The 27,655-nt window shown below is 46.3% G+C and overlaps 2 protein-coding genes across 7 annotated transcripts in view; one reads left to right on the plus strand and one right to left on the minus strand.

Moving 5' to 3' along the window:
- Nucleotides 1–13,177, plus strand: part of TOP2B (DNA topoisomerase II beta) — a 57,838-nt gene extending 44,661 nt beyond the window's left edge. For both annotated transcript variants that reach the window (XM_032488420.1, XM_032488430.1), the window contains exons 28-36: nt 1,053–1,247; nt 2,948–3,092; nt 3,318–3,479; nt 4,972–5,173; nt 6,158–6,237; nt 7,383–7,493; nt 10,072–10,194; nt 11,602–11,696; nt 12,685–13,177. In XM_032488420.1, coding sequence (XP_032344311.1) covers nt 1,053–1,247; nt 2,948–3,092; nt 3,318–3,479; nt 4,972–5,173; nt 6,158–6,237; nt 7,383–7,493; nt 10,072–10,194; nt 11,602–11,696; nt 12,685–12,852 — 1,281 coding nt within the window. In that variant the 3' untranslated portion in view covers nt 12,853–13,177. The remainder of the gene's footprint in view (nt 1–1,052; nt 1,248–2,947; nt 3,093–3,317; nt 3,480–4,971; nt 5,174–6,157; nt 6,238–7,382; nt 7,494–10,071; nt 10,195–11,601; nt 11,697–12,684) is intronic.
- A 45-nt stretch (nt 13,178–13,222) lies between these two features.
- Nucleotides 13,223–27,655, minus strand: part of RARB (retinoic acid receptor beta) — a 374,673-nt gene continuing 360,240 nt past the window's right edge. For all 5 annotated transcript variants that reach the window (XM_006176296.3, XM_014552023.2, XM_006176298.3 and 2 more), the window contains exons 5-8: nt 23,833–24,009; nt 17,194–17,398; nt 16,209–16,367; nt 13,223–14,694 (exon numbers count right to left, since the gene is read on the minus strand). In XM_006176296.3, the coding sequence (XP_006176358.1) occupies nt 14,498–14,694; nt 16,209–16,367; nt 17,194–17,398; nt 23,833–24,009 (738 nt within the window). In that variant the 3' untranslated portion in view covers nt 13,223–14,497. The remainder of the gene's footprint in view (nt 14,695–16,208; nt 16,368–17,193; nt 17,399–23,832; nt 24,010–27,655) is intronic.

Genomic DNA, 27,655 nt, shown 5'->3' on the forward strand with positions numbered 1-27,655 from the left:
TTTAATGTTTTCCCTCAAAGAGATAAGAGCAATGTATATATGATTGAATATAGGTACTTTTATTTTATTGTATTTTTTAGGTACTTTGATTTTTAAAAAGTAGAATGATAGTCTCTTTAGGCTTTTAACAGAGAAATTTTAATATTTCTTTGTTATAACTTAGTTTTCTCCAGGTAGAACTCCAATTTAAAAGAGAAAAGAAGAAATATAGAGGAAGATATAAAATATAAACTTTTTCTAAAATTGCCCAATTTGTTTTTAAGCAGTTAATCCACTTAAATTCTTAGAATTAAATTCATGGTAGCAGTATGATCATCTGATTTTGCATAGCATATGATAAATTACTATTTATTATTACTCGTATGACATTACTTATATATCTTGCTTTTTAGTTGCTTCGTTGATCTATTGCCCACGTGCTCTAGTTTTATTTTCATGGCCTAGTCAGAATTAAAACTCTTAGGAATGAGTGTGGTATATTAGTTGCCTAACAGAATTTCTGGCATTTTTTAGTGCTATCATTTTAGTTTCCCTTAATACCGCAATATAAGTTTGCCTTGATTTATACTTTTCTTATATAATTATGAATTACATTTTAAAACATTTGAGACCCTTTTTTTCCTGCTGACTTTTACAGTTAAAAATTAATATCCATTAAAGATGAAGTAAGCTAAAGCAAGAGTAAAGAATATCTTTATATTTGTTAACAGAAATGCCTTTTTGTATGATTTGCTGCGATTCTGATACCAGGTCATCAGAAGTCTTGATTCCATAATACATCGTAGGATCCTAGAATTGGAGGGGACCATGTAGGTCATTTAGTTACTACCCCCTTGTATTACAGACGAGAAGTTAGTTGGATTTGGGACTACAAACCAGGTCTTCTGACTTAGAATTTTTTGGTTTTTGCTTGAATTAGATCGCCTGGAAGGGAAGCTTGTTCTTTAGTGAATAAATAATAGTAGTTTTAATGTCTTAGGCAGGAGTGATTGTCTTTTCTAATGAGTTGTCATGCATCATCCTCTTCCCCATCCTTTATGATTACGCGTCAGAGAGTGGAAGCACAAGAACGAGAAGACGTTCTAGCTGGAATGGCTGGAAAAGCAATAAAAGGTAAAGTTGGCAAGCCTAAGGTGAAGAAGCTTCAACTGGAAGAGACGATGCCCTCACCTTATGGGAGAAGAGTGGTTCCTGAAATTACTGCTATGAAGGCAGATGCCAGTAAAAAGTTGCTGAAGAGGAAAAAGGTATGACGTGTCTTTTGCTTCAGCTCGTTGGTAGGGTCGACCTCCATAGTGATGTATGTATGTATTTTAATTTTACTGTGTACTTAAATTAGAGCTTGGGAAATGAGCCTCAGAGCTGGGGTGAGACTGGGGAGTTCTCTGTACAGAGCTAACATTTGAAGCGCTGGGGCTTTGCGGTACCAGACAGGTCACTCTTCTATAGCTCTGATAAACTGATGCCTGCACTGCTTCCCCCTTACCTGGCTTCCCACTGCTCACAGGTTCACTTACACATAGAGCTGGCTTCCTCCGTAGGAAAATGGCTATTCTTATTTTCTGACGGGGTTAGCATCAGTTCTCAGCACATTTCTCCTCACCTTACATGGTCCCTCTGAGTGACCTCATTTATGCCCAGGGCTAATTTTCACTTACAGTGATGACTCTTTAAGTCGGTGTCCCTAAGCTATGATGTTTTTAGGAGTGCCAGGCTAATACAGCTGTCAGAATGCCCCAAACCCCTCAATGCAGCATGCCTGAAATGACCATTATCCTGGTTTAGAAACCTGCCCTTCCACCTCTGTGCCTTGTCTCAGTTACTGGAACTGTCAGCCATCACTAACATAGGGCCAAACACCTGGGAGTTTTCTCCTTTAATCAGCAACTATTTTCTATTGATTGCCTATGAAATGGCTCCAAAATCTACCCTCTTATCTTGGTCCTCGTTGACACTGTCTTGGAATTCAGTATGTTTTCTCTGAGGTAATTTAAGGTGATCCTTGTAGCCTGTTTTCCCACGTCTAGCCATCTGATCACGACTTCTACCTTTCTTCACTTCATTCCTCTCAGTCTGGTCTCTTACCACCAGAATGATGTTCCACAAAAAACAAAAAGCCTGCTCATTACACAGTGACTCCTAGTATATACAGTGATTTAGCACCTACGTTCCTCTCCTGTGTTCCCATCTGGCTTCTCTTTCCTCTCATCTTTCCTTGAATCCTAGCAGTGTGTGTGAGTAATTATCTTTTGCTTGGGGTGCTCTTCCCTCCTTCCTTTTCCTCACCTGGTGAACGTACATGGTTCTTCCAAGCCCAGTCAGAAAGGCTCCTTCTCCGTGGTGTCTTCCCTGACCCTGCCTTGTGCAGGATTGCTCACTTCTCGTGGGTTGCTGTTCCTCCTCCCTCTGTATTTGTTATTTGTGTTGTGATGACTTGCCCTTATGTCTTTCTCTCTTTCTCTTTAAATAGTCTCAGGGTCAGGGGACTTTGTCTGATAATGCCTAGCAGTACATGGCATGGGTTGCGTATTTTCCTTCAATAATCTGAAGACTTTTGTCTCGTATATAGAGGCCTGAGCTATAGATATATATTTTTTCAGGTACCTCTTGGTGTACCTTAGCTATGAGTCTGAAAGTCGCTTTGATAAGCAAAAGCTGCCTTCTTATTTTTCATAGTCGGTTTTAAGAAGCTGTCATCTCATAGAGTGTACCGGAAGATTAGAGTGCTGAGCAGTGTCATTTGCTACAGATAAATGAGATAAAGTAAAACATGGTCTGATCAAAGTCATCTCTTAGGACCTCAACAGAATCACATTTTATTGTTTTTTTTTTTTTGCTCATCTGAGCTGAAAAAGTGATCTGTTGGCTATAAATGTATCTCTAAAATACACGGTGTTAATTTAACTTTTATTTTTACTCATGGTTTGGTTTTCTTTTTAATGTGTAGGGCGATCTTGATACCACAACAGTGAAAGTGGAATTTGATGAAGAATTCGGTGGAACACCGGTAGAAGGCACAGGAGAAGAGGTGCTGATCCCGTCAGCGCCTATAAATAAAGGCCCCAAACCCAAAAGGGAGAAAAAGGAGCCTGGTGAGGAACTGTTACAAAGTATTTTTTGCGAGAAATTCTATATGTACAGGGTGTTACTAGATTCTTTCGATTGTGCTTTTTTTCCTAGTAGTTGAAGTAATGTTTTCAGTTGTCACAAGCAATTTGTCATTTTATGATGAACTTTTCATTATAATAGTTTTATTTTTACTAATGACATTTGGATAGGCATTGGTACATGTCTTATTGTTGTTCTTTTAATTTTAGGTACCAGGGTGAGAAAAACACCCACATCTTCTGGGAAACCCAGTGCGAAGAAAGTGAAGAAACGGAATCCCTGGTCAGATGACGAATCCAAGTCAGAAAGTGACTTGGAAGAAACAGAACCTGTGGTTATTCCACGAGATTCTCTGCTTAGGAGAGCAGCTGGTATTGTGATACATTATTTATTTATTTTATCATATATTATTCTTTGGCAAAGCTGTTATTACTCATATAAGTGGTATTATTAGTATTATCAACATTACTGAAGTACTAAACCATTAGAAGTTACAGTTCACAAAGATAAAAACCTGCTTTACAGAATGATCTTTTCTAGCAAAGTTGGACATAAAACAAATTTCTCTAAAATAAATCATGTTTTCTTATTGATTTTTATTATAAAGTTTGGGTTATATTCCCTCTGTAGTTTGGAGATATTTAGTTAAAAAAAAATGTACGTTGGTGTAGTAGGACTCCTAGAAGTGCTTTATAGTTTTCTTTTTGTTTTGTTTTCTACCCCTTGTACCATAAAAAATTTCCCCCTATTTTAGGAGTCTGGTTCCGTATGCACACAGCGTAATTTAGGTAATTACAGTGCTGGAGTTAGGCAGCAGAATCTCATTTTGTTAATATATATTGCTATTAAGCATGTGATTTGATGCTTTCTGAATATTCATTAATTTGAAGTCTTCAAATAATTAAAAACTGATGAGTGTCCTATTTTATAGATTCTTCTCAAATTTTGTTAAGTCCTAATTTACATAAAATGAATGATAAAACATTATGATTGTTCCATCTCTGGGAGACACTTTTAAAATGATATCTCAAGCCTTAAATCAGGCCTTAAGTGATTGAATTTCTGTTCCTAATTTCATAGATAATTATGTAGGTGAATTTTTAACACAAGTAACAACTTACAAGAAAATTGATTTATTAAATTAAATGCTTCAAAATTGTGTTTAGGCTTTTTCCATACATCTAAAATGAAGTATACAGTTGTATAGCACGCAAGTGACTTTAAAATTTTATTCATAGTGTATGCCAGAAATTATAGTAAAACTTATTTGCATTGTACCAGTGTGCCTTGCTCCATGTTGGTATATTTTATGCATTATATTAAATTATTGTTTTGCTAAATATTGAAGTCTTATCTCTATTTTTACTTATTTATCTGAAAAATGACTTTCTGTTATATCATAATAAAACTGCTGTGAAGAGAAGATAGAAGTTTTTATGCAAAAGGTTAAGAGAAAATGTAGCACTTTCTAAAGACCTGTAAAGTTTGTCTACTGTATTTAGAGAAATGGGAAACCCTATATTAGCAGCCACTTTTACAGTGGTCATAAGGACTACTTTTTGTCACCGTTTTTGAGAGATATTTAAGTATCCAGGCAACACCCTGGTAATGTCATCAGCTTACGCTCTCCTAGCACGTGCAGTATTGCCCCGCTGTCTCCGGGGACGTGTAAGATAGATGTCAGCACCGTCAGAATAACTGAGGCCAAAGCTGTTGACTTTTATTCTCTAAATGCTTGTCTTCCTTTTTTCCTTGTACATTTTTAGAGACAGCTGGAATATTTTTCAAATAAATTATTTGGAATAGCGTATCATGTTGATTAAGCTGGGTGTGAGTTTAACGTTCATTTTCTTTCTCTCCTAGCTGAAAGGCCTAAGTACACGTTTGATTTCTCAGAAGAAGAGGACGATGATGCTGATGATGATGATGACAATAATGATTTAGAGGAATTGAAAGTTAAAGCATCTCCCATAGCAAATGATGGAGAAGATGAATTTGTTCCTTCAGATGGCCTTGATAAAGATGAATATACATTTTCACCAGGCAAATCGAAAGCTACTCCGGAGTAAGTAACGAAGCAACTGCTGTTCAGTTCTGTGGTGCAGGTGGTTGTCCAGGCGTCTGTCAGAAACCTTACAGTAAGCTCTAAGAAATCGTTCTTCTTCTGGGTAAGGCCCTCCTCGTGACGGAATAAATCTCGTTAACGTTGCAGCTGTTTACATAACTGTCGCTATAGTTCAGAGCCTGCACTGGCAAATTTTTTCCTTAAAGGGCTTGATAGTCAATATTTTAGGCTTTGAGGCCATATGGTCTCTGTTGCAACTACTCAGTGCTGCTGCTGTAGCAAGAGAGCATCCGTAAATAACGTGTAAGGGAGCAGGTGTGGCTGTGTTCCGGTAGGGTTTTATTTACAAAATTAGGCAGCAGGCATATGGGACGTAGTTTGACAACTTCTGGTTCTGAGAAAAGTTATTAAATCTTTAGAATTGGGAGGATTAATTTTCTTCCCTAGCTTTGGTATTGACTGACTTTTCTTGCCTCCAGTGAGTGTGAACACTGTAACATGTAGGATGTGAAGTTTGTGAACTATTTCAAATTTTTAAGGAAGTATTTGACCACCTTTTTATAAAGAAGTAACTTACTACATGCAGTCTAGTATCAGAAATCAGATTATTGCCTAATCTGATGGAGATTCTGACCTTCTCCTTAGATTTTTGCCAGTAATTTATTGATGTTAAATTCTGGAATGGTTTTATCAACCATAAAATTTAGTGATAGTTTGAATAGCTTTAAACCTTTGCTTTTGTGTTAATCATTGGTTTGTCTGTTGTCTCTGGGTGTATGTATGCACACTTATGCTTACGAAAGAGAAAACGGGAGAAGGGAGTTTAGTTGCCCTGTCTTTAACGAAGAGAAACAAATGAGAAAATTAAAATTTTGTTCCGTAATGATAATCCTGCGGTACGTGTTATATGTATCTTATTAAGGGTCTTATTTAAACCAGACATTTAAATTATATTGTGGTGTTTACTTTTTTTCTTTCTAATAGAAAGTCTTCCCACGACAAGAAAAGTCAGGATTTTGGGAGTCTCTTCTCATTTCCTTCATACTCTCAGAAGTCAGAAGATGGTACGCTCATTTAGTCTTTTTAATGGTTACTTATTGTATTATTGCTGTGGATGTTTTTATGTGTAGAAAACATACCTTCTTTTTACATTTTCTTCAATGTAATAAGGTTTATTTAGTTTTCCTGAGGTGATTCCTAACTAATTGGTCAAATCAGCATTACGGAAGCGTTTAGGTGGCTAGGCAGGTGCTAACCCGTATGTGTGTGTTGGGGGGGTGGGTGTGAATGCAGTGTTTTGAGAGAAAAAAAATATAGACAGAAATTCTGGAAGACAAATTTAATTTTCATGGCAATGTGAATGGGTATATGTCAGGTTGTTTAAAGTTATGAGCGCACAATATGCATATTTGTTTTACTGAACCCTAGTACCTGGAAAACTAAAATCTTCATAGAAGTAGATTTAATCCGTATGTATAGTTTTTTATTGCCTATATTTGTGTGTGTGGAATTTTTAAGGTTAAAACCATCTAGTTAGATTTAATTGAGTCACTGGTTTTCATTTTTTTAATACACACATACATGCAGGTAGACAGACTTAGATGTGGTACATGGTCTATGTGTGTAGATATTTACATGTGTACATATCTGCACTTTTTGAATGAATGTCAAAACAGCTGTATAAAACTATCACTTACATCCAAGTTGCCATTTTAAGAGTCCCTGTTTCGGTTTGAGGGAGAAAGAAAGGAGGGACGAATTGATTAATTAATTGAGTGTAAAAGTAAACTGAAGGTAAGCCTGCATGCCTTTTAAACTAATCTTTAATGATGTAACATTGATGAACATAATTACTGATACTCTTCAAATGGTAAATTGGATGTGTAGACAGTGAAGTAATCAGTGAGAACGTTTTAATACCTCATTTTAAAATAAATCATCAGTGGTTTTGAATTGGTTATGTTTTAAATGACTAGCATTTGGGACTATTAAGAATTTTTATTACTCTTATGTATTCTATGCACTTTTGAAATATAACATTTTTTAATTTCAGCTGTTTGTATGTTGTGGATTATATGATCACAAAATAGAAACTTATGTGATCTATTATGTAGCTAAAGAGATGTCATCAGTAAAAAGAATCAAAAGTTTAACTACTAAGTGGTCCTTATAGAATCTCTGTACTGAAAAAAAGCTTTGTAATTTTTAGATTCAGCTAAATTTGACAGTAATGAAGAAGATTCTGCTTCTGTTTTTTCACCATCGTTTGGTCTGAAACAAACAGAAAAAGTTCCAAGTAAAACAGTAGCTGCTAAAAAGGGTATGTATGCATACTTGATTTTGTTAAGCACTGCATAAACCATATAGAGACAGTTGATGTTAAAGGAAACGTAATGCAGTTTGAACCTATTTGCACTAGGACTTCAGTAGAAAATAGTTATAAAGTATAAATGTGTGTAAGGAAAATCCCTCTTGTTTTCTAACCGTGTGAGGTAATTATTGTCAGTAAGACCTCATTTTAAAGCTGTTGTGATTATGAACTAATCCCATGCATTGACACCTGAAGGTGGCTTCCTAGTAAAGCTCTCCGCTAGTTGCTGGGTTGTGCAGGAGATTGAAAGCTTGTCCCGGTGGCTGGTTGTGTCACCTGTGTAGGCTGTGCCTTAACTCCTCCTGTGGAGATGGGTCAGCTCAGTGGGTCCTCTTTATCTTTGTGAGTCATGTAGCTTCTTTCTTTCCATAACCTTAGATTGCTTTTGAATAAGTTGATTTGAGTTTACTCATGAATCTGTTACTGGAACTAAGGTACATACCTTGGTGGTTTTGAAGGAAGTCAGTATTAGTGCTTTGTGTTTAAAAGATAATCACTACTTACCCAGCAAGTGAAGAAACAGTACGGAATGCCCTTTCAAGGTCTTGAAAAGGCACAGCAGACAGCGCCGTTGCAGACACACATATTAGATGTGGCGGGACAACAGTAAAGGTCCCTGCTTCTCTGAGCACACGAGGACCGTGCTGAGACGTTGGCTGGCTGCAGGAGCCTCTCTAGCGAACACACTAGGTGCCCCACCCGTCCCCTTGCCCTAGGTCAGTGCACATTGGCCATTGTATGTGTTTCTTTGCCTAAGGACTTTGTCTTTGTTGCTGGGCTGGAATATCACCGTTTCCCCACCCCTGCCACCTTTACCAGGGGTTGAGGAAAGCCGGCCTACACATAGCTCGGGGTTCTCGCCCCTCAGGTTAGCTGCCTCTGGGATCGGTGTTTTATACCAGCTCTCAGACACTCCTCGAGTGGTTAAGATTCCAGAGTGATGGCTTGAGAACCTACCCATGACTGGCTGCCCTCTCTTCATCGACTCCCTCTTAGACTCCCTTTCCTTCACTCCCCAAACAGATACTCATAACTCAAGTCTTTGTGTTGGGATCAGGTGGGGTCTTTGTCTAGGGAACTGAAATTGAGACAGGCCTTATAATTTCCTTTTATGCATCTTTTTTTTTATCATCTTGATATGAGCATCTTATAACCATCCTGAAAACTTAGGAGCCGTATCACTCCTTGAACATATCAACCTATTTCCTTCATCAAGCTGTGGACTCTGTTTAACCTAATGCAGTAGAGGTGAGCACTGGCTAAAAGGCTGGCACACCACAGCGCCTGTCCTGTTTGGTTCTTCTGCCAGTAGCTGGACTAGCCTTTTGTCAGCTGAACGGGTGACAGCTGTGTGGTATGATTTCAGGGACCCCAGCAAGCTCTCAGCTCTTCCCCTAGCCTCCTCCAAAAATACAGTTCCCACAAAATACCATTTCAGGGAGAGGATGCATCATGGCCTTCTGTGGGATCATTTATGTTAACTCCAAATTATATAAATTTTGTAACTTACTAAAATTCTCCAGTAGTTTACAGCAAAAAGGCAGCTCATAGTACTCAGATATCTGACCTACATTTGCTCAATAGCACAGCAAGTGCCACCTAATACTACAAGCCTGGAAACTCTTCCCAAGAAAAAAGGTGATCCCTGAACACCCTGCTGTGTCAGGCCCACACTGCTTGGAGCTGCCATGTGGCTCCTGTGGTACATTTAGTCGGGGGGCTCAGAGGGAAGAGCCACAAACCACAGCCATGAGCCCGTGGGCCCCTCCTGCTGTTCTAATGAGGGGCTTGCCGCTAGCACCTCGGGCTGGGACTGGGAATACATTTCCAGAGAATTAGTGTGGGTTTTTTTAATAGAAAAATATGATTAATTCAATACTTCTTTTTTTTTAAATTAGGTTTTACTAATCACACAAGAAAAGACTGCTTTATCAATTTTCATAAACTATAAATGAAGCAAGATCTTTAAAAACAAAATTCATCAAAATAAAGGTCTTTGGGTCTATCATCTGCTTGCCTAGAATTTTCCTATTTCTTTTCACATAAAAGTGCCAAGTCTGGATTTCAACTTTTGAATGGAAGTGTATCAGTTCCTATTCATGGTGTTTGAGGGTTCCATAAATTTTTTTTTTCTCTAAAACCTTTTAAAAGTTAGAATCTAACATGTAGTTGTACTTGGGTTATAATTAGTATGTCAGACATGTTACTTTGGGTCATGGCTATCCTATATTTTTACTGCTGCTTTCTGAAAGTTACTGCTTAATTCATGTTAATGGCCCTTGTTTAAAATAGCTCACTTGCATTATCAAAAGGCAAATTTATGCATTATTACGTAAAAAGCATTTTGTCATCTATGAGCTGTTGTTTCCCTTTACACTGGCACTAAATGGAAAGAAATCATTGTATTATTGAAGGCTTCTCAGTTTCACATCAGCAGTAAGAAATCCCCTCGTTATACGGCTCACTTCAGCTCGTGCTGTTGGTAAGTATATTACGCTGATCTGTGAAATGGAAATTTGCTTAATAGGAAAACCGTCTTTAGATACAACCCCTAAGCCCAAGAGAACTCCCAAGCAGAAGAAGGTAGAGACTGTGAACTCTGATTCGGACTCCGAGTTTGGCATTCCAAAGAAGACCGCGGCGCCGAGAGGTGAGGGGTGTCTTCATGTAACTCTCCAGCATGTTCCAGGTGCAGAACACTGTGTCTTCTGCTCAGTGAATTTAGAGGGGTATTTTAAATTGCTTTACTGCTCAGTAAGCAATGTGTTTAAGAATCAGTGGTGAGTTAAGAGTCCAAAGGAAGTACAGCAGTTTAGTCCAGTCACTTTGTTTTACAAATCAGGAAATTGAGAAATTACAAGGAGGTCAGATAAGTGACGCCTGTGCCGAAGATCGGAGGTCCCCTGCATGGACCTAGTGGAAGTGGTTATTAAGAAGGCAGGTGAGGGCTCCTCACTAAAGCATGGCCTCGGTGGGCTAGGTTGGAGCGAGGACTCTTAGGCTAGAGCTTTTCAAACTCATCTAGGAAATGAAATGAAATCCAGGGCCCGACAAGGGCGCTGGCACCAGTGCTTTTCCCTGCTCTCTCCTCTTTACCTTCAGAATCTTAAAAAGTCCTTAAAGATGCTTAAAAAATATGTAAGACATGATTTTCTCTAAGGGTAGCTGCTCAGTCTTTCATCCAACTGACAGATACTACCATCAGTGTGTTTACTGAAGTGGTGGGCAGGGTAAGGAGACACAGAACCACATGGAAACAAGGGACAAGAGGGGGCAGAAAAGGGGCACAGTGGCTGGGGAGGTCAGTAGTTAGGGACCCACAGTTTGAAACCTTTATGAATTCACTAGCGCCATGGATTCATTTGATGAAATGTGACATCCCAAGACCCCTTAGGCTCTCGTGTCCTGCTGTGTGTGCAGCCTAGTCAGTCATAGCTCTTCAGGAACTTTAAGACATGTAGAATTGCAGTTTAGCTCCATTTTCTCTTTTACTGGCATCATCAAAGGATCGAGAACATTTGGTCACCTTCCCTCCCCACCTCATCCAATGATGAGAATGAGAGGTTAGATGAAAAAATAGGCTGCATGAATCTAGTCTGGGAAGGAATATGGATTTGACAGATTATCTCATGGTTTAAGATTGTGCTACTTAAAATGGTTGTTAAAATGCAGTTGGTAAGTATTGGCCTGTGACAGATTAGAAACCAATTTTTTCATCACGTATAATTTAAAATATACTCTTCTAAGAGATTTTCTTTTCAGGCCAAGGACTGTATGTGCAAAATGCAAATGTTTTCTTTCATACATTAGGGGCTTGGTTATTAAAATTTGTCACCAGGACCTTCTGACTAGTTTAAGTGTATTTGTGAAGTACTCTTTAGTCATGTCAACCCCAGACCTGACAGAATGCTGCAGAATTGTTTCTGCATCAACCAGGGGAAGAGATCAGGAGTGCAGTACTAACTGGGCACGCCAGAAAAGGGAAGGATAATGTTCTGTATTTATCTTCTATATTGCACTTAACCTTGAGATAACAAACCCTTTGTATCATTTTAAGGTAAAGGCCGAGGGGCAAAGAAAAGGAAAGCATCTGGCTCTGAAAATGAAGGTGATTATAACCCTGGCAGGAGAACTTCCAAACCACCCAGCAAGGTAATCAGGACCATCTTTTTAATGTAGTTCTAAGATAATATCTGTAAGTGGCTGAGTTCAGTAAACTATGTCTTGTAGCAGAGCTCAGCAGAGCAGCTCTTACCCACGGGGGCTTGTATACGGTTAGATATCACCCAGGTGGAAAGTGCAGATAAGCGGGACTGTCTCTCGGGTGACAGTGTGGCACAAACTAGCCTGAGAGTGTCCCCCTTCCGCCGGTGAGCACGAGCTGCACGCTCCCTGTCTGAAATACGAATTTTCAGAACCAATGAAGGCTATTTCTTTTTAATGTGGATTTATATGACCAGAACTAATTTGATTTTTCTTAACTTGAATTCATTTGACTGTGGCTAATTATCCCAATTAGTCTGACCCTTCACCAGAAGTACAGTCTCTTTTAGGTAAATTAATAACATCAAATGACTCCCTCGTCTCTCTCTGTCCTATTAAAACTTAAAAACAAACAGGGATGAGCTGAGCTGTGCGGTGCTCTCCGCATTGACCTTTCCCATCCCGTTGTCTCCTGTGACTCTGGTCCATCCTGGTGGCTCTTCTCTGCATTTTTATAAACACTAACAAACATTGTGCACTGCGTTCTGTGCACAAGTCCTGTTTTCCTCTCATGGCCTGATAGGTACTTACCAATAAGACAACTTGAATTTTTACTAATCTGTGCATTGTGCATGTTTGCTGGGTAACATGTAAGTTCAGAAAGAATGAAGTAATGTGGCTAAGTACAGCGAGATCACCAGGGTGACGAACCATACCTAATCCTACTTTTCCCTTCATAGAAGTGATGTGGTAACTGGCCGCACACTTAAGTTAGCATTACAATTCTGATTTTAAGAGAACCATTATTTGCAATATTTCCCAAATAAATATAAGTATAAGGAATACATCTTTTTAATACTAGTCTTCTTTTTTTTTTTTTTAACCCTTTTAAAAAACTTCGGGGTTTTAAGTCTCTCTTTTTTAAAAAAATGTCTAGAAACCGAAGAAAACATCTTTTGATCAGGATTCAGATGTGGACCTCTTCCCATCAGACTTCACTTCTGAACCACCCTCTCTGCCACGGAGCGGGCGGGCTAGGAAAGAAGTAAAATACTTTGCAGACTCTGACGAAGAAGAAGATGTTGATTTTGCAATGTTTAATTAAGTGCCCAAAGAGCACAGAAACATTTTTCAACAGATAACTTGTGTTGTCCTTTTGTCTTTTCTGTCTCAGACTTTTGTACATCTGGCTTATTTTAATGTGATAATGTAATTGATGGTTTTTTATTATTGTGGTAGGCCTTTTAACATTTTGTTCTTACACATACAGTTTTATGCTCTTTTTTACTCATTGAACTGTCATGTACTGTCCGATTGGCTTGTAGAACTGTTATAGACTGTTGTGCATTAGCACAGATTTTAATTGTCATGATTGCAGACTACAGACCTGCTTTTTGAAATGAAATTTAAACATTAAAAATGGAACTGTGTTTTCTGTCTCTTTACTCACGATGACAGTAGTAAAAGCTCCCATACACCTTTAAAATAAATATATTTTATTCTTTGCCAGGAGACTCCATGGAAAAAGGTAAACAGTATATGAACATAGAAAGCATTGTTAAACAATCTCAATGTACAAACAGCCAGTGAAAGTACATCACAGACTTGCTAATATATCAAAAAAAAAAAAAAAATCCCACTAGTGCTTAAATGAGAACTAAGAAACTGACACTGGTATCTGTTAACCACTCTACCCCAGCTTCCATTCTGTTTCATAGTGATTGAACAAGGCCAGAGGACACAGAGTCTCTGCCCATGTCTTTGGGACTTAATGGAAAATAAAACAAACCGATATTAAGCAGGAATCTGCAAGGCTACGCGAGCCCCATGGTGCAGGTGGTGGCCCAGCCTGTCGGTGAGCCCGTGACACTGCCCTAATGGCTTGTGAACAGGTAAACAACAGCTTATTAACACTGGAAAGTGTTTCCGCCTTGGAGGCTATCATTACTGTAAAAAGGGATCTTTTTTAAAAAAATTGTGTAGTTATGTCATTAAACAAGTAATAAACCACTTTTAATTTAAAGTGACATTAATTGAACAAATGACATTTGATTAACTGAACTGGCAGTTACACTGATACAGAATTCTCTTCTGCTAGTGCAGCGAATTTGTGTACTTTTACTGGGCAACAAGAAATAAAAAGATGCAGTCTGAGAGCATCAGAAAGAGCAAGGACAAGCCTCTACACTAACTAAATTAGAGCATCTTTAGCCTTACCTTGTCACACTGTACAACAGTCCCGTCTCCTTACCTCGAGGTCTTGATTATTCTGTGAAAGCAAGACGGTTATCTTTTTGAACCTGTCTTAATGGACATGTACAGTAATCGGTTTCATAACCTTGGCGTCTCAGTTACGGGGAGTAAGCAAGACAGGAGAGCACCAGACATACAGGAGAGAGAGAACAGAGCCAACTTCTGTATGTACAGAGTCTTCAGAAACTTAACCAGGGGTAAATCATTTTGACTGGGTCTTTGCCATGCAATCTTGAGTGTTCAAAGAGGAAAACAGAAGCTTGTAACTAGTTTTGGGTTGCATGAAATGGCTGATTTTTAGAATTTAAAAAGTTTGTATTTCTAGGTAAGTTAGACAGTGAGGGGTATATACTGATACATATGAAAACTTCTTGGTCCTTCTTGAGTTTCGATATATTTTCAGTCCAAAAACTAAGCAGCAGTAAAAATGTTTCTTCTTGCATTTTAAATCCCGATGTGAAGGTACTGGGGAATGTCTGAAGTAGCGGGAGAGTGTCCTATTGCACCAGTGGTGACTGACTGACACCGCTGTTGTCCACCGAGCTGGGTGAGACGCTGGGACTGTGCTCTGCCGTGTTCCCACTTGAACTGGGGGTCAAGGGTTCATGTCCTTCAGAATTCTCCAGCATTTCCTGAATGAGAGGTGGCATCGATCCGGGGATTTCCATTTTCAAGGTAATTACACGTTCTGCACCTTTTAAAAAGAGATAATAGAAATCTGCTAGAGATAAGGAGTTAGGGTGAACACTGGGGCCAACTTTCGTGTCCTTTAACAAGGGGGAGAACGGTGCTACCAGTGCCGCCCGGAGGCCACCCTAATCGCACAGCATGAACACGTTTCCACTTCATCTGTAGAAAAAGCAGCAGCGACGTGATGACATGCTTACATTTGATCATTCTATGCCTCAGTCGGTGTTAGAAAGCAGTATCAGTATATATTTACTTGACATAATTTACAAAGAAGTTCCTGATAAAAGACCAAAAACAGTGTATCTTGGAAATGAGCCCGCTGAGAGGGTTCCAGTGACCCACAAACGGAGGAAGTGACTTGAGTAATAAGTGTGTGGTGATGGTCAGCGACAGAGCAGTGCACTGCCCCACAGGGCAGCCGCTAGTTATGTGTGGCTGTTCAAACTTAAATCCATTAAGTTAAATACAATTAGGAAACCAGTGTCTCAATTGCATTAACCACATTTCAGGTGCTTGAGTGCCCCGAGTGCTAGTGGACGACGCGGGTTACAGATACAGGGAGCGGCAGTGTTCGTTCACGACCTCACTGTTTTAAAATCAAAGACGTCAAAATTACAGTGGTCAAGCACTGGTTTCTTCTACACTGAGTTCCACGCCAGGGATGAACTCGGTGTCTCACTTAAGAAACCTCTAAGAAGGAGCTCAAGAATTGAAACTCCCTGTCAAGCAGGTTTATGGTGCTTCTAAGCACTTTCTGAAATGGAGTTTGTTCCTTGGCTCACCAGGGTCTTCAGAGACAGAGTGCGCGCAGCGGGAAGGGGAGTGACAAGCAGCAGGTCTGGTGCCCGGGGCGGCTGCCGAGCTTTCTCTCTGGTAGGGAAACCCCGCTCCAACACGCAGCTGTCACAGGGCTCCAGGCGCTTCTGTAACTGCTCCAGGTGCCTGTAACCTGGAAATCACTAGGCAGAAACAGTTCCACCTCTCCGGAAGGCGAGAGCGTCTCTGCCTAGGGGCGTGCAGAGGTGCCCCTGCCTACGCGCGGGGGCGCCGCGGCCAGGCTGAGGGACAGGGCCGCGTGACCCGTGACAGCCTAAGCGCCGCTCATCGTTCTTGAGGTTTGGCTGTTCAGGAAAAACTGGAATCATGTCTACACAAACCAGAGCATGTGTGGAAAGCTGGAATGAAATGGAATGTGTGGAAAACTAGGAAACTGAGAAGCCTGCCATATTGTACGTTCTCTTGGACACAGTTTTTCTAATCATTCGCTTAAGTCATCTGAATTTTAAAGCTCTATAATCTGTTAAGATCACTGGGGTAGGGTAAGATTTGAGTTTTTCTTTTTTTTAAGGGTAGGTACTATTTTCATTGCTTTTGATTTCAATGAGAAATGAATTCCAAAATAGTAAAAAAGCAGTCTTATCAAACATCCTGAATTAAAACACGGGGTTTGAAAAAAGCAGTGCAACGTGGTGGGGACTGAGCTCACCTGGCGGGCGAGCACGGCGGACAGGGACGTACCTTTAGCACTGATGCTGCGGAGATCCGTGATTTTCATTAAGATCTTTGGAAACATGTGAGGCTTGCTGGGTCGTCTCTTTCTGATATAAATTTTTAGTGCTTCCAGCAATGGTTCTTGTAGCTTATCGACTTTTGTTGGTTCCTCAAGGTCCTGGCGGTCTAGATACCAGGAATGAAGCATTAAGCAATCAGTATCAGGACAGAAAGAGTTATGCACTTTGCAGGCTAGAGAATTTCCGCCCATTTCCTCTCTTCCTGCTTCCGCTGTGTCATAACTTTATTAATTTGATGATTCAATCACACAAACAAATCTGAGGACACTGCAACTGCTTCAGGCAATGATACTTGAAAATGATTGTCCTTGTTGATCAAAACCACATTTTGATGGCTGGTTGCTTTCGTCCCCAGCAGAGAATTACTTCTCATGACCAGGAGGTGTCACTACTGAACTGAATTAGAAACCTTGAGCAGGATGGTTAAAAAGGCAAGGTGAATCAGTCCCCTAATTAAAGCTGGTTACTCTTTAATCACTTACGATTCAGCCTCCCCTGAGCCAGCAGGGGTCACTACAGAGAAGAAAGCCCTGTTTATCCCAGTCTTCCAAAGGTTGGTATGGGGCCAGCACAAGGACTTGTAGTCCCAGCCACTAAACTAGCAAACAGCACAGGCAAGTTCCTTGGTGCTTCCTTAAAATGTCCCTAGGCAATTTATTTAACAACAATCTGATCCTACCTTAACAAAAAATACCTGTGGCAACTGGAGAAATAACATTTTGGTATTGCAGAACAGAAAGACCCCGAATACCTTTAATTTTATAAAAAAATATTGAAGAATGCAACAAACTCTAAGCATGCATGCCTGGCTTTGTTCACATGTCTTTTTCCATGCAAAATAACTCCAAACTGGAGATGAGGAATTTCCCATAAATTACAAATGTAAGCTGTTCTTCAGGAAATCTCGTGAGGGTTTTCTGGGTGCTGGGTACCTCCACAGATCAAGCAGATGGCGCTGAGAAGGCCCGTCTCAGTGTCATCCATCTCCAGAGGCAGGAGCTGGCTGGCGAAGGTGAACACGAGGTCGGTCAGAGGGCCGAAGCCGGCGTTGTGCATCTGGGTTCGATTCAGGGTCAGGCCATCCGAAAATGTCATGGTGTCTTGTTCTGGGGTGTACCTGGTGCAGATTCTGAGAATCTGGAAGAAGACAACCACGTCTGATGGGGCATCAGAGCGAGCCTGCCCTGACAGCCTCCATGAGATCAGGGCAGGAGATCACGTGGAGATTTCCTGGGAGCTCCTGCAGCACCAGAGCCGCTCACCCCTCTTTGGATGTGAATGTCCCCCCAGCTCTTCCTTCAAAAGACCACAGAAGTCAAAACCCGGGCTAAAGCTATTTAGGGAATAATAAATAGGATGCAAGAAATTTTGAGAAGTATCTGTTTATACTAAAAGTAATTCATCTGACTCAAATAAACATTTACTGAGTACCTACTTATGTCTCAGGCACTGTGCCAGGTGCTGGGGAGAAAAAGAGGAAAAAGATTCTATCTTTTTTTTTTTTTTAAGAGTTTACAGTCTACCAAAAAGAAAGACCAATATTTACCATTTATTAAATGTCCAGTGTATACTGAGTGTTCACATGCTCTCCATTCGCCTTCCCAATAACTCGGTGGGGCCAACAGGATTCTCATCTTACAGATTAGGCTCAGAAAGGTTAAGCCATGTACCCAGGGTCACACAATTAAGACATGGCTGAATCTGACTCCTCCCAAGTCAGGCTCCCTGACTTGTGATGTCTCTGATTCGACGGGTCCACAGAGGACTACGATCCACGGGGCAAGAGAGGAATGAGCAGGGCGCCAGTGCGTGGAAGAGGGGACACTACGGCACAGCCGGCAGGAAACCCAGGGCAGATCCACGGACAAGAGGTGACACCTCAGCTAAGCCAAGAAGCCTGGGTGGGACTGCTCTAGAAAAGCAGCCTGGGTCTCGTGCCGCAGCCTCCCAACCCCGCCTGGCACGCCCTTGGTCTGCAGCCCTGCTGCTGCCCGTGGTCCCCCCGCGGCCCCGTCAGCACCCCGCCGGTGAGGGGCTCCGCGGCTCCTGTCCGCCCGGGACCCTAGCTCTGCACCGATGACCGGGAAGGGCCTCCCGCCAGCCGAGTCTCCACACTTGACCCAGCGAGAAAGTAATCCCGCCTGGACAAAGGTGACCAGCCCGGCAGGCTGAGGGAGCTGAGAGCACCTTCCAGACGTGTGACGGGCTGTCGTCTCCAAGACGCTCCACCTCGGAGTCAGCCCGGAGGCCGACACTGACCGAAGGGTCCGCGCCTTCCGGTCCCGCCACCGCGTGCGGAGGGTGGGCCCTGGGGGAGGGACAGACGCCCCCCTCCCCCGGCTCCCAGCAGGGCCACTAAGAGAACTTCGGTCAAATCCTGCCCCTTGTCAGGGAAGTGCTGGGGGTTTGGGGCCAGGACACGTCTGGTGGGGAAGACCGTCCCCTCTGCTTGGCGGTGAGCACACAAGAGCCTCAGCCACTGGCCCTCACGAACCAGGAGGCAGTGCTGTTGTCCCGCAAAGATCCCGTGCTCCGGTGTCCTTGCTCGGGCCCTCTGGGAAGCCAGCTATGAGCCGGCCCGGAGCCGGCCCTGCTCCTACACGCAGCCTGGGCTCGGGCGAAAGCACCAGGCTGCCCTGCGGGGAGAGGGCATCTGTGGAACAAAAAGCCTGACTCCAGTGTCCTCTTGGCCAGAAGACACCTGAGGGGAGAAGCTGAGTGTCAGCGCACCCCAGCACCAACACATAGGAACAGCTCCGGTCTGGCCAATGGCCGACCATAGGCCTGCGAGCTGTCAGCGGCTCACTGAGAAACCCGGTCCAAACGGCAGCTCACAAAACGGCTTTCAGACTATTCCACTCTGAAGGGGTTTCCTCCTCAGAAGCGGGACAGCATTTGGATGCTGATGAAGCATTTGAACTATGTCCTGTTGCCTCTCTCCCTAGAAAGTTCAAAACCAAAACCAAGTGTAAACGGGCCATCCAGAGAGGAGGGCGGGTGGCCGGGACGGAGGAGCCCCTGCCCCACTCCCTGTCGCCCTGGGCTGGGCCAGGCAACCCTGGACACAAACCCAGGAGCTGCATCTTGTCACACTAAAGTCAAATGCCAGGAAAACCACCAAGTGCTTCTCCAGGATAAAGCGCCCTTTGTTTGAAAGGAGGCTGTTTTATCTGAACAGAGGAGCACGCCGGCCCCACGAGGTGGGTAAAAATAGCCCTGGCACGGCCAGCGCACAAAGGAGGGGCCAGGCGACAACACAGAGCTCGTTCATGGGCAAAACCGACCCTCCCTGGGGCAGGGAGAACCCTGTCCCCCTCAAGGACACCGAATGCCATCCACTGCCTGCTGCGGCCGAGGAGCAGGGGCCAGGGAAGGGCTGAGTATGTGAGACCCAGAGACGGAGAGCCCCTCGTCCACTTCTGCTTGTCCCCTTAGTGACTGCCCCAACCCAAGCCACCTCTGCCCCTCCGCGGCCAGGGCCTCGGAACCGTCCTGTGTCTCCAGTCCAGCCCCGCAGCCAGAGCCGCTGCTCGACACAGTCATCAGAGCCATCTCCCCCTCGCCAACACCCCCAACCAATGGTTTCCGGACCTCTTCAGACCCACAGACTCCGGCCTCTTCCTGCAGCCCCGCTGCCTTCAGCTGCCCCTCCGCCCTGCTTGTTAATGTCCGCCCCACGCTTTCCTCTCTGAGCCTTGCAGCAGAGCCTTTGCACTGTTTTGTGCTGTTCCCTCTGCATTTCACACTTATCCACTGATCTTCACGTGCCTGACTCGTCTAGTCAAGGCTCAGCTCAATGTCACCTCCTCAGAGAGCACAGGGAACACACTTCCCCCAAAACCATTATTTTATATCACATCCCCCTATTTTTTTGAAATATGAAATAAATGTTTAAACATTGAGGTGTAACATGTGTGGTGGTTTTCAAACATGCCCCCAAATTCTTTGCTCCTACCCACTCTGAGGAGCAAAGCTTCATTCCCCTCCCTGCGAGTGTGGCTGGAGCCACTGCCTTGACTCCAATGATGGGATGCAGGGAAGTGACAGCTGGTGATGAGGCCGTGGGAGGGGTGGCGGCCGCTCCTCGCCCACTCTCCCATCTCTTTACTCTGGGGAAGCCAGGTGACGTGGCATGAGGACGCTCATGCAGCCCCCTGGGGAGGCCCTGTGGCAAAAAGCCCAGCCCTGCGGTCAACAGCAGACGTGAGGCATCATCCTGTGGGCAGCCTGTCCAGCCCCGGTCGGGCCTTCAGCTGAGGCTGCTCTGCTGACATCCTCAAGGAAGCCTCATGAGAGCCCCAGACGCAGAACCACCTGGCTCTGTGAGTTCCTGACCAAAAGGGGCTGTGACATAACACGTATTATCTCAAGCCGCTAAGTTTCGAGGCAGCCTGTTACGCAGCGGCAGATAACTAATGCAACATACATGGGCCATACACCCACCTCAAGTGCACACACAGCTGTGTGTACCCCAAGCATGGGCCTGCGTGAGCTCCCCAAGATCAAGGCACAAACAGTCCTAGCGCCTACAGGCTCCCTGGGCCCTTCCCAATCAAACCTCCTCCCAAGGGCTCCATCATTCCATCACTTTGACCTCTGTTTCTATGGCCTCATTCTGCCTGTTTCTGAACTGCAGGTCAGTGGAGTCACACAGCACTGTCTGGCTTCTCTTCACTCCGTATCTCGGCCGGGAGATACCCCGTGCTGGCGTGGGGAGCAGGGGTCTTTTTCACCACTGTGTAGTACTCCCAAATGCCACCCAGTACCCTACTTTACTCTCCTCGCAGGCTGGTGCTCTGAGCCTCCCAACTCATCACCCTCCAGAAGACACGCTTCTACAAGGGGACTGCTCTTCACCTGTCTTGCTCCTTGCCATTTCCTTGCCATCTAGGGCAGTGTTGTCCACACAGCAGGTGACTGATGAATATTTACCCACTTATTAATGAAATGGATTCCCTCATCTGACTCTCTCCCACCTTGTAATCCCCTGAAGGGGGTTTAGGAAGTTCAGGGATTTCTAAGTTTTTGGCAAAGGAGAAAGCTCCAACTGCTCACCCATCTCAGTCTCTGTACTCATAGTATTTGAGTCTGGGGGGCAGACCCTGATCTGATTTTCCTATTTATCCTCCTGTGCTATGGGAACGCTGGGTGGTGGTGATGACACAGCAGCACAGAGCTCTGCCCGGCCGTCTCCCTCCGCAGCACATGGGGCCTCGTGTGGGCGCTCATGGGACACAGCGTTGCCCCTACGGGACCTGCTCGCAGTCTCCTGTTCCTGAGGAGGAGGCGTGTGCTGGGAGCGCAAGTCTCTTCTCGCTGCGCTGCCTCTGAAACCAGGGCTCAGGGAGTCGTTATTTAAAATGTTAGGAGAAATATGTGAAATTAAATTTAATAATCTATTTAATTTAACCTAATAGATCCAAAATACTGTTTCAACATGGAACCAACATAAAGAATCGTTAAGGAGATACTTTACATGATTAAACGCTAAGTCTCTGAAATCGAGTATTTCCTGCACAAGCACGGTGCTCACACCAGCCACATTTCAGGAGGCAGGAGGCCACTGTCCTGGGCAGCACAGCTCTGGACGGCACACGTGTGGGCGTGGGGGGGCCACACGCACATACACGGACAGCTCCCGGAGACGCTCCGGGCTCCCGGCCAGGAGGAGGACGAGGAGAAGGACAACGAGGGGGAGGATGAGGAGGAGGAGGATGAGCAGGAAGAAGAGGAATAAAGGAGGAGCAGGAGGAGGTGGAGGACGGCAGTAAAGGGTACTGACTCTGTGCTGGGTACTGAGCTAAGTGCTTCAGGCGCATTATCCCCATGAGTTCTCCCCACAACCTGACTGGGGAGGAGCCCCTCTCACACCCACATCACTGGCAGTGAGTGAGGCTCAGAGACGGCCCCCAGCCTCCCGAGGGTCTTGCTATTCGTGAGGGGCAGACCTGGGTTTGAACCCAGGAGTCTGGCCCTTTCACCTCTGCACCACCCACCTAACACTGGCTGCTCGTGGGCCACAGCGAAGGGAGGAGGGCTGCCGGCTTGGGCGTCCGTGTGGGATGCAGGACTGTGGCCGCGGGAGCCTGGTGAGGCTCCCCAGGGCACCTAAGCTCCCTGAGCACTGAGCACCTGCCGCTGTGGACACAAGACCCCCTGACCCTGGGGCGACCTCAAAGCATCCCTCTTCTCGCTCCTTCTCTCCCAAAGGGCAGCAGGTGAGGGAACTGCAAATCACCGCCTGGCAACCAGACAAGAGGGGACCACGAAGCCAGCAGAGGCCAGAGCCGGCGCATCGGGACGGCTCCACGCGGTGCAGTGGGCAGGGTCCCACAGGGCCCGTGCCACCCTGTGGCCATTCCGCCTCACCACGGAACTCCATGTCGGGGTGTCCTGGGGCTTAGTTGAAATCCTACCCAGCGCCACACATTAAGCATTTGTGAGGAAAGTGTCAAAAAACCTGTCCTTGGTTGTTAATGATTCCAAGAACTCATCATCAATATCCTGGCTGATGGGCCAAAGTTGCATCTAACCTCTGGTGGCCGGGCAAGCTCCGTCCCCAGGGCCATACCTGCGACGCCACCCCTGCTTGTGCTTCTAATACCTCATGTCTGCACAGCCTCTCATGCCTTCAGAGCTGAACCATTTGGACTCAGCTGATTCACCGGGTCTCAAGCTCCTCCCGCAAGGCAGGTGGGGTCTCCATCCCCACCTCACTTTGCCGCATGAGGCTCAAATGAGCTGAGGTTTGCAAACGCTACAGGGCGAGGGGGTGTGACAGGTGGATGCTGCTCTCAGGTCCCACTCTTCCTGCTCCTAGGTTCATCCCAGCCCCTCTCATTTCATGAGAAGAAATCGCATCACACAGACTGTCAGGATCCCTGGCACCTGTACGCCGCAGAGTAACCACTATCACTCTCCTCAGACCCGACTCCTGGGTGGACAGACAAGCTGCCAGCACAACTGCCCCCCACAGGGTCCTCTCTCCTCCTGAGAGGGATTGTGGGCGGGTGGGGTGTCTGATTATGGTAACTGAACTTGCTTTGCAGAACTGTTTATTCCAAAGCTATGAAAGATGTATAAGAAAAAGAAAAATCTCTATTTTTAAAATACCTCAAAAGCTAACCGCTTTCCCTATGCTCTGATGAACCCGTGGGGGCCAGCCTCCCCTCCCACTTCCTCCAGAGGCCCAAAAGCACACACCTTCCCAGGCAGGACACACCCCTGCCACCTCCAACGTCCCCTGTGCAAGGAAGCCAGCCCAGCCAGCACGATGACCCCATCACCGGGGCCACATCAGGGAGAGAGGGGTGGTCACGCAGCTGGCAGAGGTCTGCGGAGGCTGGGCTGCGATGGGGCCCTCACCCCTCTGGAGTGCTGGAAGCCACAGTGGGAGAACAGCAGGGCTGCTGGGCCCTTTCCCAGGGCCACGGAGGACTCCCACACCAGCTCCGGGGAGCCCTCGGCCACCAGCGGCAGGAAGAGCGGCTGGGGAAGCAGAGCCTCTGGTCTCAAAGCATCTCATCCCATCCTCCCCGCTCACCCGACCCACGCGAGCAGGGGGCACGTACCAGGATGTCCAGGCAGGCGGCCTTCAGCAAGGTGATCTGGTCTGCGATGGTCAAGCCGGTGAAGCCTGGCAGACGCTTAGCAAACTCCACGATCTTGATAATGCACTTGGTGGCCAGCTCGCTGAATTTGTCCCAGAGGCCCAGGTCCAGTCGGACTCGATGGTCAGCACTGGAATTCTGACAGGGAGAGGAAACACGGTCAGGGGTATCTGCCAGGAAGCTCGGCGGAAGTCAGGGAACTGAAGTGGGCTGACGACTCAGTCTTCACCCGGAGGCCTCGGAGGGGGTTGACTTTTTAGCTCAGATTCATCTTTTAAAAATGCTCAAAATTTTATCCCTGGGTTATCAAGTAACAGATGCAGGGAATCTCTATGCAATTACTCCAGCTCATAAACGAAATAAAGATAGGAGGAGGATTCACTGTTTTGCAACCCTGATGAATTAATGCACCCAATTCAGACGCAAGCCGAGACCACTGTCGGGTCAGACCAGCAGCCTTCCTGACGGTACCAAGGGGCCAGGTCCGGCCACGCCTGATCCACACCAGGATGTAATTTTTCACCCAAGTCAATTCGAGTTTGGTTTCTATCACCTGCAACAGGAAGAATTCTGACTAATGTTCAGTTAGGGCCTGAGACGGTACAGGTCTGAGCATTCCACATTCTCCCCAAAAAGAACTGTCTAGACTTAGAGATGAGGTCCCACCTCACAGCCACCATCACCTCCTACCTGGGTTATAGGAACAGCCCCTGCTGGGCTTTCCCTCATTCTACGCTGGCCTCCTCATGGTTTGCTCTTTTCCCAAAGGAGTACGGGGATCCTTTTCAAACAAGTCTGAGCAAATCACTGCGCTGATCAACATCTCCAATTTCTCATCTCACTCTGGCAATGTTCTCTCAATGGCCTGCAAGGCCATCCTGCCCTCTGATCATGTCCCCCTGGCTCTCCCCAACTCTCCCCCTGCTCCACAGGCCCCCTTGCTCTCGCTGGACGAGGTAGCATGGCCCTACCTCTGGGTCTCTGCACTGACGGCCCCTCCACCAGGCCTGCTCTGGCCCCAGACTCCTGCGTGACGCACTCCCCATCCTTCCAGTCTGGTCAAGCCTGATCCCCCCGCCCCCACTCTGCAGACCCTTGCACTGCCTGTAACCCCCGGCACTCCAGACCTGCTCCACTGCCAGCCCTCAGCCCCCAACCCACTCTCCCATTTGCTTCCTGTCTCCTTTGTCATTGCTGTGTCCTCAGCGTCTAGAACAGTGCCTGGCACACAGTAAGGGCTCAAAAACATTTTAATGAATTCGTGAGTGAATGAAGTTTCCCCAAGTTTATGCGTGTTTTTCAGTCTCAGGACAACTAACCTGTGAGGAGGCTGCTCTGTGCCGTGGCCTCTGCCGGCCCTGGAGGCAGACTGGACAGGGAGGGTCCCAGGCCAGCGTCTGGGCCCTGACACATGTGGACACCAGGCACCCCAACCCCACAACACGGGTTCCTCCCCTCAATGACAGGCCGCAGAGCCTGTAAAACGAGCTTGTGCTTTTAAGGGTGGTGAGGAAAGCAGGAAAAGAAAGTCTGCACAAGGGAGGCCACGGAAGCCCTGAAAAAGGTGCTGGCCGGCCCCTCCCACAGTGTTCCCTGCAGAAAGTGGGCGAGCATCCTGGGGTGACTTCACCCCTCCCCAAGGGCTTGGCGACAAGGTGCACCCAGTGGAGTGCGAGGCCAAGGTGTGTGGCCACTGGGTCTGTAATTAAATGTACTCGGTGGTTTCTCAGGTTGGTGGGAAGATGACAGGGAAGGGGGGCAGACAGCAGGAAATCATCTTACAACAGAGCATCCATCTGGAAAAAAAGGCACTGCGGGCACGGCCCGTGTGAGCCACATCTTCATCAGCCTCGCATGAGGCAACTTCACCACGCACCGGGCCTACCGCACCTTCTATTAAAAATAATGCACAGCCATCTTAACGGCATGTAAATCTAACTCACCATTATGCAAACTGAAGGGAAGGGGCAGTTAATAAAACACAAAATAACCCAGAGCTTTATTATACTGGGTGCTGGATTCATAGGCATGAGGTTTAAAATGGCTTATATATTATCCTCCAGGGCAGCCAGTGGAGAGCTCGGCTGGTTGGGGCAGTGATGAAGCGGGTAGGGGAGCACAGGGGCGGTGCTTTCAGAAACTGGGGTGGGGGGACGCTGGGAGAGCCGAGGGCAGAGGCAGCACCCACCCCCCAGCCCCTCCAGGCAGGATCCCAGCCCACCCTCCCCAACGCTGAACACAGGGCCGGGGCAGGGCCCCCCGGCTACTATAGCAGCAGTGGAGCCCAACCCTGCGAGGATTCCAATTAAATGGCTGTTTTGGTCACACAAGTGGATCCCTTCCTCCTGCCAGCTTGGTTCTCTGCTGCTTTTCTGACAGAAAAAGCCCCACAGGTGGCGGTGGCATCCCCAGTGTCTTTAAAGCCCATTCGCGGCAGTTCCAGGCACCACAGGGCTTTAATCAGGGCTGCCTGTCCTCCTCCTGGGCTAGAGAGGAGCCGCAGCATCTTGTAAAAGGAACAAAAGGCCCGGGCCACCTGCTGAGCTGGCTCCTTCCTGCTCAGGCCTGAAGTCCTCGCCCTCCGACCGTGCTGAGAAGTGACTTCCCTTCCAGCTGTGTGTGTAGAAGGTCCCCGCTGTCCACACGCCGCATCTCCACAGGCTGTTTCTCTTGGACCGGCCTCTTCTCTGGGGCTCACCTGGAGCCAGGCACTGTTCTCCGACCTCCTCTAATTCTCACGACGCCCCCATCTGACAGGTGTACTGTCACTGTGGAGGTGAACGCGGAGGCTGAGGCCCAGAGAAGAGAGGCAGTTTGAGCTCCAGCACCGGGCCCACCATCTCGGGCACCCTCCAGTCTCCATCCCGGCTGGAACTTTGTTTGCTGACACCTGTCTCCTGGGTGGAGACTCCAGATGCTGAAAGGTACCCAGCGTGGCCACAAAGAGAGTGTGACATGCCAGGCCAGCATCTCTCTATGGTCAACAAACATGCGAACATACTAGCCTGTCTGTCCATCCTCAGAGGGCAAGGCCCAGAGGCCCCCAGTGCACGTTGCACGGTCCTCAGACCCCAGACGCTTTCAACAGCTGGGAGGAAGCAACTTGGCAACTGCTCTGCCAGTGCAGGGGAGCAGGGGAAACACAGGGCCGGGGCCCGGACAGGGGTCTCTGTGGGCCTGGAGTCTGGCTAGAAGCAAGGGTGACACTGTAGGATTTTCTTGAAGGTAGCGTTTCAGGGATGCTCCTGGTCCTCGACATCCAAGATTCCTGGGCTGGGACGGCCCCTCTGGACATCCTGGTGTTCTCAGAATCCTGGGCCTTGGTGGTGTGCAGGGTGTGGCCTGGGGGCCCAAGCCACAGGGTGGAGGCTGGATCAGTGCTCCAGGTGCTGGATGTGGGGTGGCTGCAGGATCCTGCAGGTGGTTGCTCTTTCTAGTGGATGAAGGGCTCCCGACATCTCCACAGCTCCCCATCCCGAGGGCACCTTGTGTCCCATGGAGCCTGAGATGGGTGAACGGCCGGCACACGGAGAGAAGAGGGAGCAGATGGCCCAGCTGTGGCCATGCCTCCTGGGACCACCTGGCTGTCCCACCTACGCTTACTTTTCCAGGACTGGGCATGTGGCTCTAAGAAATGACAAGGCATTCATACATGGTCAACAGGAGGAGACTTGTCCATTTTGCACGTCTCTGTGCCCAAACTGCACAAGGTGCTCTGGAATACTTTCCCCACTTAACCTCCCCAGCAGCCCCACGATGGATAACTGTTCAAATCCCGTTACAT

The sequence above is a fragment of the Camelus ferus genome, chromosome 1 (genome assembly GCF_009834535.1).
Source record: "Camelus ferus isolate YT-003-E chromosome 1, BCGSAC_Cfer_1.0, whole genome shotgun sequence".
NCBI lineage: Eukaryota > Metazoa > Chordata > Mammalia > Artiodactyla > Camelidae > Camelus > Camelus ferus.